Here is a 12,164-nt window from a genome sequence, read left to right as displayed (position 1 = left end):
TATTTTTGGCCGCGTTGGGTCTTGGTTGCTGCGCGTGGGTTTTCTCTAGCTGTGGTGAGCAGGGGCTACTCTTTGTTGCGGTGAGCAGGCTTCTCATTGCAGTGGCTTCTCTTGTTGCAGAGCATGGGCTCTAGGCACACGGCTTCAGTAGTTGTGGCACGTGTGCTCTACAGCGCAAGCTCAGTAGTTGTGGTGCGCTGTGGCATGTGGGATCTTCCCAGACCAGGGCTCGAACCCGTGTCCCCTGCATTGGCAGGCGGATTCTTAACCACTGCACCACCAGGGAAGTCCTCCCCTATTCTTCTAACTTTCAAATTTTCAGACATATATAAACAGCTCTTATAATGAAAAATTTAATAAATACAATGATATGCTCACAAAAAACTAATTTAATAAATCTGTCCATGTACAATTCAAGTAATTTCAAATAGATTATCACTAGAGCTCTTACCGAGCAACAGGAAGCACATTGGAACCTGTATACATCATGATAAAGAAAAATACTCCACTAAGATAAAGTCGAGGTAACTGTGGGTTATCTTGCATAATACGATATAACAAAACTGCAACCTTCTCAACAAGGATAGGGTCAAAGGTCAGCAGTAGCTAAAAAAAAAAACGAAATAAAATGTCTGGTTATTGGGCTGTAAAAAACTTGCAACATCACCATTCATCTTAGGTTTATGCATTTCATGTGCTGGGGTTACAGTTTCTCATAAGTAGTGTAACAAAATAAAAATCAGACTCAGTATGCTTGTCTACCAGGTTCTAAACAGATTTGAAAAATATTTTATAGCATTTAATGCAGAGATAGTAAAATATTAATAAAGAATTGATCAAAACTTATTCATAAAAAGTGCAAACATGCCTGAAGCTGCTTTGTCATGATTATAGATAAAATTATTTCCTGTGCAGGAATCTTCCTGAATGGATTTCTCTGTTAATGACAAAAGAAGAAAAAAAAAAGTAGCTACCCTTTGGGTTAGTTTCAGGTCAGTTGATTTGAAAGGAAGCATCCTCTGAAGACTATCTGAGAACTCAAAAGAGCTGAGCAAAGAACAGCTTTTAGTGAAACAGCACTAAAAAACAGATCTACAAGTGCAGGTACAAGGCAAGAGGGTAACCAAATACCAGTAGTGCCACTACCAGAAAGTACCAAGATATGTGGTTTACAGAAATCTGAGCTAGCAATACTGAAGGAACTATCTGGGATCACTGGAATGAATCTGGGCTAATAAAAAAAAGCATACAGTATTGCTATGACTAAACACCTGATAAGATAAAACATTAAATTTCTTTAATAAAAGTGGCATTTCAATTTCCTATAAACACTTACTTCTGAAGAATTCCCAATTTGGAGTCAAATGCTACCAGTAAAAAATTACAATAACAAGAATAAGTACTAGCTCAGATTAGGGGTCAAAGTTCTAGATTCAGTGTATGAGACTGAATAACCATATGTCTTTTAAGTAAGTAATTTAAATTTCTCTGTTTTTGGTGTCTTACCTATTCAACAAGGTATTTAGATTATACACAGTAAAACAGTACTATGATATACTTTACAAAAGAAAAACTGAGATATAATAACACAGGATTTTCCCTAGTGTTAATGGTGTTTGTGTTTAAGATTCGACATCACTCTAACAAAAATACGGGAATTAACAGGCAACAACCTAGAATATTTGAAATCGTGACTATATCAGAAAACCTAGGACATTCATTCAGTGTATCTTAGACGACTCCAAAAATTCTGAAGCTGTATCAGATGGTAAAACTGGTGATTGCTCTTACAGTCAAATGATGTACAGAAATCTGTACCAAGCAATGTAGATAGATAATGTTCCTAAAAACCACTACAACTGCCTAACTGTGCTTAGCAAGAATAAGGCCTCCCAGAATATAGAAAATTAAGTGAAAACAAAAACAGCTTCTAAGAAATGTTTTTTTGAACTCAGTACAAAAAAATATGGGAGGCATATACTGTTAAAGGCAGCTAGGTTTATCAATAAATTTCTTCAATCTTCCTACTTGTTCAGTTACTATTAAAAATTTTTGTTAATTAAAACAGATCTTCCCCCAAAGTTTCATGTTACACTGACCACATCTCTTAAAATCTGTTTTTCAGTCAATCCTCCCTGGCCTGAAATTCAACCTTGCTTCTTTCCTTTCAGTTTCATAAGTCTTGGGAAAATGTTTGGGAGAGACAGATTTTCTAGGCATGGTCCTTTCTCTACAGGAGAGAGGCCGGGATAGAGAACAAATCCCTCTCCTTGTACCACTTCACATATGCAGCTGCAGACACACATAGGCCAGGGTGGTAGTGGCTTTCAATTAAGGCTCTGAAAAGAAATGCCCACAACAGAAAAGCACACAAATGTTGAAATGCTGGTATGCTTAAATAACAGAAGTTGGGGAAAATTCTTTTAAAAGTTGATAAGGTACTGTCATATTCAGAAGCCTTTTTCATTACCAGTGACTTTCACTATTGCTGAATGTAAAAATATACTGAGTCACTCTCCTCTCCCTTTTCACACCAATGTACAACTGAGAGATACAAATGGCACAAGTTACTGACATATTTTAAAGCCACACCATGTGTGGTTAATATAAAAAAATTAGATTTGACAGAATAATCTATAGACAGGAGAGAAACAGTGACCTGACATCTCTGCGACCTGACTTAGGGCTCATCTGGAGTTTAAGTAGCTTAATTCCCAAAGAGCAGAATAACAATAAGAAAGAAAGAAAAGATACTTAGTATATCCTACATAATTTCAACTCAATGCTTTGGATTAGTTGTTATCCATGATAACATATAACTGAGAAGACTCAAATACTCTGAGGCAAGCTGACAAGACTGCTGTAACTATTTCTTAAGATATAACCCACCATGCCCACATCTGTGGGATGCTGGTGTGCTTCCCAGTACCCCTAACAACACCAACATGCACCACAAACTGTCACCTTTCAGTTATTACAATGTTGTGATTTTAAGAACAGATAATAAATAAAACCTTATGAGAATAATTCTGGAGCATGGAAGCTTCCCATGTCTAGGCTCTTGGATACACAACCTTCCACAGTATATTCAGAATATCAACTCAATTAGGAGTAAGTGAGGTAAGTATAATTCAGGCCTTTTGAAAATGGAACATACTACAATAAGACAAAGACTGGGGCTCACGATAAACTTAAATAAGGGAAAATGATTCTTAAAATATTGTTCCTAGTTTATAACATAAAAGTAACTTACCTGAATAATATGGGGAAGGCAAGCATTGTCTGACAGCAGCCTTTTCACTCTAGGTAAAGGTCGAATGATGGCATTATCTTGATCCCTAGAAAAACATTTTTTTATGGTCAACATTTAATATATTTATTAAAATTTGTATGTTCAGAGCATATGACATTCTACTAGGCATGAAGCATGTTACCTTACATTTTTGTTAATGAAGACTAAGCTCTCATACAGCTGGGAACATGATTAGGTATTTTGGTTTAAATCTATTTGGCTGCTTAATATGACTTCATTTCCTTCCAAAAGATTTCCTTGAAAAACAGTACCCTAGAACAGCCAGAGACTCTTATTTATTATTTAAACTTGGTGTTTTCCAACACACTGTCAGTGGATATTCCCCCCAAAAGGCATATCAAACTTTTTCAATAAATGTAAACCTTAATTTAACTACTCTCAGTATTTTCCAAGTGTAGCCTCAATTTTAGTGCTACATTACTTCTAAATACTAATTGTATGTTTTTAAGCCTGATCTGAATTTTAAAGAGAACTGGAACTATAAAAGCCTCGAATGCTATAAAACTAACAATTACTCATTAAATTCCATCACAAAGTATCTTTACTATAGTAATAAAACAAGATGATATATATGCAAATTTTGATTGAAAAGTTTGAAAGATTGAAAAGTTCCATGCAAGGGTTATAATTATGACTATCACTGGATAACAAAGTCTCACCTTCACTAGTCAAGCGGGGCAAGATGTGGGCCTAGACTCATGTTCTTAAACCAGGAGAGGCTAACCTGACAGATCAGGAGCAGTCACTAGGCACTCACCACTGGTCTATGAACCACAGAGTGTTCATTTCAAAACTTTCATACCTGATTCAATGAATATGACAATTGTTACTGTTGCTAGAGAGCTGCTAGTAAGCCTCAATTTTGTAACATTATTTGAAGTTTCCCAGAGAAAGTTGCTTTTTAGCTTACTTTATCAATAAAATTTGCAAATTATTTCTTTATATCTTGCTTCAAAAAGCTCCAAAATCCAAAGCAGCATTCCCCCAAAGCCACAAATAGAAAACCTTTGCTCTAAGTCACTAGAACAATCCCATGCCTTAGCAAGCACCCATACAAATGGGGAGAACAAGATGTTTTAGAGTCCTTGTTAACCACGGAAATGTTCAATTACATTTTACCTGCTTGGAAAATATCCACACATTGTGATCAACATGTTCAATATAAGGGTAGCAAGGTCAGTTTCATTTAGTACAGCCTGTCCACTGGCTAACAGACACCACTTAAGCTGAGGTATTGCCTGAAGTGGTCGCCATCCATCCATGCCTTGAGCCCAGCATCTGGTTTTTGCATTTAACATTCCTTTGGTCCACAATTCTTGCATCTAAATGAATGGAAGGCATCATTATTACAAGCAGACCAAACAAAATGAAAAGGTTTGCTAATGTTTTCTATTTTACAGAAAATATAAACTGAACTATGAAATACAAATTCACTATTAGAAAGCAAAAGACTTCTGTTGACAGGCCTTCAGGAACTCAAATTTGGCTGCTAATATCAGAAAATAACCATTTAGTTGGCCAAACTGCAGAGCATAAGGAACACTGGAGAGAATAAACACCATAGGCAGAGTATAAAGCAACCAAATTATATATAAGTGGAAGGCTGGTCTTCTATAAAACTATCTTTGACTAAATTCCGACTGAGCCTCGGAAGCCAAGAATTGGAAGCCAAGTTGGCAGGACCAAACATCACCAGATGTTAATTAAGATGGAAATTGCCCTTGGGAGTGTATAGGCAATTTTCAATGAATTTAAGACTGTATATTAAAACTTACCTGTTCATACCATAAAGAAGCATTATAGCTTAACATAATTATTATACAAAAGTCATTAAAAACCTGAGTGCTACTTCCATAACTTTTATTTTATTTTTAAAATTATTTTTAATTGAAGTATAGTTGTTTATAATGTGTTAATTTCTGCTATACTGCAAAGTGATTCAGTTATACATATATACATTCTTTTTATATTCTTTTCCATTATGGTTTATCCCAGAACATTGAATATAGTTTCCTGTGCTATACAGTAGGACCTTGTTTATCCAGTCTACATATACTAGTTTGCATCTGATAATGCCAAACTCCCACTCCAACCCTCCCCTCATTCCCCCTCCCCCTTGGCAATTACAAGTCTGTTTTCTATGCCTGTGAATCTGTTTCATAAATAAGTTCATTTATATCATATTTTAGATTCCACATATAAGTGATATCATAGGGTATCTTTCTCTTTCTGACTTACTTCACTTAGTATGAACTTCACTTAGTATGATAATCTCTAGTTGCATCCATGTTGCTGCAAATGGCATTATTTTGTTCTTTTTTATGGCTGAGTAATATTCCATTGTATATATGTACCACATCTACTTTATCCATTCAACTGTCGGTGGACATTTAGGTTGTTTCCATGTCTTGGCTATCGTGAATAGTGCTGCTATAAACATAGGGGTGCACATATCTATTTGAATTATAGTTTTGTCCAGATATATGACCAGGAGTGGGATTGCTGGATCATATGGCAACTCTGTTTTTAGTTTTTTGAGGAACCTCCACACTGTTTTCCACAGTGGCTGTACCAGCTTACATTCCCATCAACAGTGCAGGAGTGTTCCCTTTTCTCCACACCCTCTCTAGCAAATGTTATTTGTAGACTTTTTAATGATGGCCGTTCTGACTGGTATGAAGTGGTATCTCATTGCAGTTTTGATTTGTATTTCTCTAATAATTAGCAGTGTCATAACAATAGCTTTTAAACAGTAAGATTTGAAGACATGATTTTGTGTGTGTGTGTGTCTAGAAATACAAGTCATCTCATCCTTTATGTGGAAATAGAATGGCAGAGTCCTTGGAGCTGATGACAGTAAATCAAATCATAGATTTAAAATATTCCACATCTCTATATGTGCTATCAGGAGGATATAAAAAATGACTAAGACTTCCATGAAAAGTTTCTCCCAAACACATACCTCATGAAATCCATATGGGCCACTCCTTTCTTTGTCTGCATTGCCAAAGTACCATTCCTTTTCACTCTCTCTTTTCATATCTGGAGCAGCTTCGATTACATTGCTCTAAGTTTTAAAAATATTTAGTTATTTTTCAAGGCAGAAATCTAAGGGGGCAGATGTCATAAAAAGTTATACAGTACTAATTTCTTGAGTTTATATTTGTTTAGAAATCCATCTAAAATTTTAAGTGACCCAATTTTAAGAGTTAAGGATTAGATGCCTATACTAATAGTCCAAAAATGCTACTTCCTTGTTATGCATTTGAAGTAAACAGTTTCCTAAATTCACTTGGCAATCCAAGCTAAACTCAAAGACATCTATATTCCAGATGGTCATTAATAAATTCTCAGGACACTAAAATTTTAGTAGCAAAGAATACTGCAAATAGCTATATAATCAAACATATACCATTAACCAAAACCACAATGCTCAAAAATACTAAAGTTCTTTTGAAAGAAAAAAACTCACTCCAACTAAAAGTTTCAATAAATACCTGAGATCAATGAGTTAAAATGCTAACAGGAAAGTTTTTAGTGGTTTTAAACACTTACTTTCAATTTACTACCCTCATGACAGATAATTCTTATAATTTCATATATCAATGTTTATAAGAATCTAGGATAGAATTTTTATGTACTTAGTATATTTTATTAAAACATGATTTTAAATACCCTCATTACCATCAGCTTTCAGTTAGATTCATATAGACAGCTATAGGGAAGTGGTTAAGAGCACAGACTTCCGAGTTCTAACTCTGGCTCTGTCCTTTATTAGGTGACCCTGGACAACAAACTTAGTCTCTCTGTTCCTCACTTTCCTCATCTGTAAAATGGGAGGGCTGTTGTGGGGTTTAAAGAGTTAATATATTATGTGGACCAGAAGAGTACCTGGTACACTATAATATGATGCAAGCATCATGATTACTATTATTTGTACCTAATAGAAAATGCCATGTCCTAATATTCAGATAGCACTTTTGTACACAATTCTGCCAAAACATGACACATCTCCTCGAACAAGGAGATTAAACAAAAATTTAACATTAACACCAATGAGCCAAGTATAGACCCCTTCTATAAGTTAGGTATCAGAAGAGGCCTTTAGGTAGAGACCTGCAGCTCTGTCCTCTTACTGGCTGGTTTCAATAAGGCCTCCAGATTCCTCAAAGCAAAGTATACTCTCAGTGGATGTCAATGCTGAATGTTCTAGTTACATAACTGATGGATTCAGTTTAAATCCTAAAGGGCATATTGCCTCAAAATAAGCCACATTAGAGATGCAGTTACTTTAAAAGACAAAAGAGACATCAGAAAAATAAAACTGGATCATCATTGTCCATTTTGGTTATTTCATTTTGTGTGTGTGACTTAATCTCCCAGGCATTAGTACTATCATAGTTATTAGAGAAGGAGATTCACGGCCAGACACCCTGACATATTTTCAGATTTGTATGATTCTTTTGATCCTAAATTTGTACTCAAAGAATGTTAAACTTATAAAATCTAGATAAGCATACATACTTGCAGTGGTACTGTAGCTCGGTTTACATGGAGATGTGCAAGGGTAAGCAAGTCCACAAGGATTCTAATTCCATTTGAATCCATGAGGTCCTTAACATTTTTCTGAAAGACAGAAACATGTTTACATAATTTAAAATCTTTCTCTCCAACAGATATTACTACCTAAAAGGCTCTCAAAGAAGAGAATATTTGGAATCTCTTTGGAAAAACTGGCATATAACTGGTATTACTCAGTATTTTCAGGATTTTGTGTTCAAGGAAGCATAAATTTAGATAAAAATTAAAAAGGCAAAACTATACTACAGAGAGATCATATAAATAATTTTTATTTGGGCTTCCCTGGTGGTGCAGTGGTTAAGAATCTGCCTGCCAATGCAGAGGATACGGGTTCAAGCCCTGGTCTGGGAAGATCCCACATGCTGCGGAACAACTAAGCTCATGTACCACAACTACTGAGTCTGCGCTCTAGAGCCCATGAGCCACAGCTACTGAGCCCATGTGCCACAACTACTGAAGCCTGCACGCCTATAGCCCATGCTCCCCAACAAGGGAAGCCACTACAATGAGAAGCCCACACACTGTAATGAAGAGTAGCCCCCGCTTGCCACAAATAGAGAAAGCCCATGCGCAGCAATGAAGACCCAATGCAGCCGAAAATTAATTAATTAATTAAATTAATTAAAAAAGAATAAAAAGAATTTTTACTTAAATATATTCTGAGCAAAACAAAATAAAATAAAAATAAACAAATTAAAGCCTGGCAGGAATAACACCCAGGATAAACTCTCTGGCTCTATAATTATCCTGCATTTTTCCAATGTCTTTTTGTTAATAAATAATCTGTACTCAGAAATAGAATCCAGTACATTAAAAAACTTTTTAAAGTTCCAGTTTGTTTTTGTAAGCAAGATAAAAACTGGTAATTTCTTAGAAGTTTGTAAGAGATTATAATTCAAATTAAATTTTCCTAGGGCTTACTCATTTTATTTCATTTAAAAACATCTGCATTATTTACTAAAAGTGAGAATAAAATTAAGCAAGTCAGTGTTGGTTTCAAAAATGAATATTTGGCAAAAACTTTTCCCTTCAAGAGTTGAGAGCAAAAGGAGAAGATAAGAACCATGTCTTGATAATTAAGTCAAACTGTAATCATTTACTTTGTTACATACATGTGACTTAACTTGGAAATAATAGCATATTTATGCAAAATACTGTACCTTATTAAGGATCAATTTGTTAAGGAAGAGGATCAACCTATCTCGTTCAAGTTTATCTGTGCACTATCAAAATAAATGAGAATTTAGTCAGAAGTAAATAGAAACAGAAATTAAGACATTACCATCACTGGACAAAATCAACCAACAGCCAAAAAGAAATAAAGTCATCTTGTAAACAAAGAAAATCAGAGAAAACTGTCAATTATTGCAATTCCTCAATGTCTTACATTCTCTGCAATTTGATAAACCTTATTTAATTTCCCTAGAAAGGCAGATATTTTAAGTCACAAATAGATTAATACATAGCTTTAAGAATGTACATAAAAATTGAAGTAAATGAAAGAATTGGCCCAAATGATACTCCCAAGTTAAGTAAAAATTCTAAAGAATTGGTAAGTGATGTTTCACAAAAATCACATCATCATGAACACAAGAAGGAAAAAATGTAACTGCCTAAAATACACATGCTATGCCACAAGTACTCAGTTCACTGGAGTAAGAGTGAATTAGAATTCAATAGATAAATCTCGTGTAACAGCAAAAAATAAGGGTTTTCATCTGGGTGTGTTTTGTAAACTTATTCAGAACCAGTTTTCTAATCCACAAAGCATGACTGACAGTTAAGGCAATTATAGCAAGCACTGATGACCATTTTAAAAATTGGTGAAATGATTCTGTCAGTTCACTGAAATTTAAATTGTTAAATGTAAGAGGAATGTAAATACAAATGAAAGAATAAAGTGTATACAGCTAAGGAACACTCAAATTTGAGCTCCATAATGGATGAATTGATCTGTTTGTTCTCCCACCTTGCTGAAATGTTAAATGACAAACTTTATTAAATTAAAAAAAAAACAACCCCCCACCAAAAAACTGTGCTAACTCAAAGTTCCCCTTCTTTATCACTGTAGTCCTAAAAAGTTCTATTTTCACACTTTGAAGTTTAGTGTGCTAGCATCATTTAAGATTTTCCAAAATGTCTATTGCAAAAGAACATTCAACTCTAAAAGTCACTATTTCTTTTACACACCTGTCCAGCTCATCCATACTTAAATTAAAGATTGGCAAATAGGTCGCTAAAGATGTTCAAAAGCAGCAACTGAAAAAAATAAACCAACATGGACAAACGCTAACCCATTAGTCATTTTCCTGTTCATCTAACTTTTATTTAAAGACGTATAATGTAAATTACAGAAAAACTCATGTAGAAAGTTATGGCAGCAACGTGATCAAATAGAACTTAAATTTAGCTTTGAAAATTTAACATATACTCCAATGACACTATCAAGTAGCAGTTATTTTTTAATGATATCCTTACCCTCTCTAACATTCCAATGATATATCTTGTATCTGTAAAAGGTCCTATTTCTTCATGACATCTGCCATAAACAATAGCAAGGGCTTGTAAACATAAACATTTCATGTTTACTTTTGGGGTGAGCAGGAAACGATGATAAAGCTCATTGAAAAATTCATACCTAGATTAAAAAAAAAGTTCACAATAGAATTAGCCATGAAACCAACAGTAAAAACAAACATAACAAGATATGAAGAGTAGCTTACGATCTCTTAATTGATCCACTGTCTTCACTCTCATCTTCCTCCAATAGTAATCTCAGGTAATAATCTCCTATTTTGATTTCCTCTGCCAAGCACTCATATTTAACCTTTATTAATAAAAGCAAATTACATTATTTTAGTTTACAATACTTTTATTGGCAATTTTCACATAATCACTTCTTAAATTCTTTCTGTTCAGAGTGTTTTTCTTTTCTTGATGAGACAGCCTTTAACAAAAAAGTTTGTCATTTCTTAAAATATCTGGTAATTCATTAGTTAAATGTCAAGAGTCAGAATTACACACTAATTTTATGAATGTAAAACTTGCTGATAAAAACTGTCACAAGACTATATGGTGTCCATGAAGACTTAAGGGAAGAAAACACTAAAAACACCATTAAAGGATAACACGCTTCCTTCCCTTCTCAGCTGGCTACAATCAAGCAAGAAGTAAATGATCCCACACTACACACAGTTTGCCAAACTCACACAAGACACTTCAGGTCTTCCCTGATCTCCCAACACATCAACTACGTTTTATGGTACATTTTTATACAGTATGCACTCTCTGTATGCACAAAGATTGGCAAATAGGTCGCTAAAGATGTTACACACTGGAAGTGATATGTGAGGGAGTAGCCCCTGATTGGGAACTGGGGTTTGTCTCAAGCAAAGATTTGCAAGCAGCTGTAAAAAGGAATTTCTTGACTAGATTATCAAAACTCTTTTTCCAAAGCCTAAAACGGCTGTTTTCTAAAAATATAAACTATACAAAATCAAATATATATGTATATCCATTTCATTTTTTTCCTATAAATTCTGAGTTTTAATTTGTTCAACTCCATTTATTAAGAATATAAGGTATGTGCCATGCACTGTTCTAGTCATCAGGGATATAGCATTAAGCAAAACGTAAAAAGTTCTATCCTTACAGACGTAGCAGATAAAAAAGTAAAATACATATGGTAGTTAGATGACAGTAAGTGCTATGGAGTAAAATAAAGCGGGGAGGGGGGGAAGAGAGAGAGAGAAAGAGAGAGAGTGTAAGTGTGTATGAAGAGGGCTATTTTTTAAACAGGGTGGCCAGATGTGTGTGTGTGTGTGTGTGTGTGTGTGTGTGTGTGTGTGTGTGTGAGAAAAGGGCTACATTTTTAAACAGGGTGGCCAGGTGTGTGTGTGTGTGTGTTTGTGTGTGTGTATGTGTGTGTGTGTGTGTGTGTGAGTGAGTGAGAGTGAGAGAGAGAGAGAGAGAGAGAGAGAGAGAAGAGGGCTATATTTTTAAACAGAGTGGCCAGGGAAAGCCCACTCAGATGACAACCTTCGGGAAAAGACCTGAAGAAAATGAGGCTGTCTGTAGAAAAGAGTATTTTAGGCAGAAGGAACGTCAAGTAGAAAGACCTTGAATTAAGAACATGAATTTGGTGTTTTCAGGGAAACCAGTGTGGCTACAGGCAATGGTGAGAATATTAGAAGATGAGATCAAAGAAACAATGGTTGGATTTAGGGGCTACAGATCTTTCCTTGTAAGTTATTTTAAAGACCCAGGCTTT

At 34.9% G+C, this 12,164-nt stretch overlaps 1 protein-coding gene across 2 annotated transcripts in view; it reads right to left on the bottom strand.

Moving 5' to 3' along the window:
* Nucleotides 1-12,164, bottom strand: part of DNAJC13 (DnaJ heat shock protein family (Hsp40) member C13) — a 123,033-nt gene that overhangs the window by 54,342 nt on the left and 56,527 nt on the right. For both annotated transcript variants that reach the window (XM_065877076.1, XM_065877075.1), the window contains exons 23-30: nucleotides 10,618-10,721; nucleotides 10,373-10,532; nucleotides 9,055-9,117; nucleotides 7,838-7,939; nucleotides 6,276-6,380; nucleotides 4,433-4,635; nucleotides 3,254-3,338; nucleotides 452-606 (exon numbers count right to left, since the gene is read on the bottom strand). In XM_065877076.1, the coding sequence (XP_065733148.1) occupies nucleotides 452-606; nucleotides 3,254-3,338; nucleotides 4,433-4,635; nucleotides 6,276-6,380; nucleotides 7,838-7,939; nucleotides 9,055-9,117; nucleotides 10,373-10,532; nucleotides 10,618-10,721 (977 nt within the window). The remainder of the gene's footprint in view (nucleotides 1-451; nucleotides 607-3,253; nucleotides 3,339-4,432; nucleotides 4,636-6,275; nucleotides 6,381-7,837; nucleotides 7,940-9,054; nucleotides 9,118-10,372; nucleotides 10,533-10,617; nucleotides 10,722-12,164) is intronic.

Source organism: Phocoena phocoena, chromosome 4, assembly GCF_963924675.1.
Source record: "Phocoena phocoena chromosome 4, mPhoPho1.1, whole genome shotgun sequence".
NCBI classification, from domain to species: domain Eukaryota; kingdom Metazoa; phylum Chordata; class Mammalia; order Artiodactyla; family Phocoenidae; genus Phocoena; species Phocoena phocoena.
This window is presented reverse-complemented; position numbering and strand designations above follow the sequence as displayed.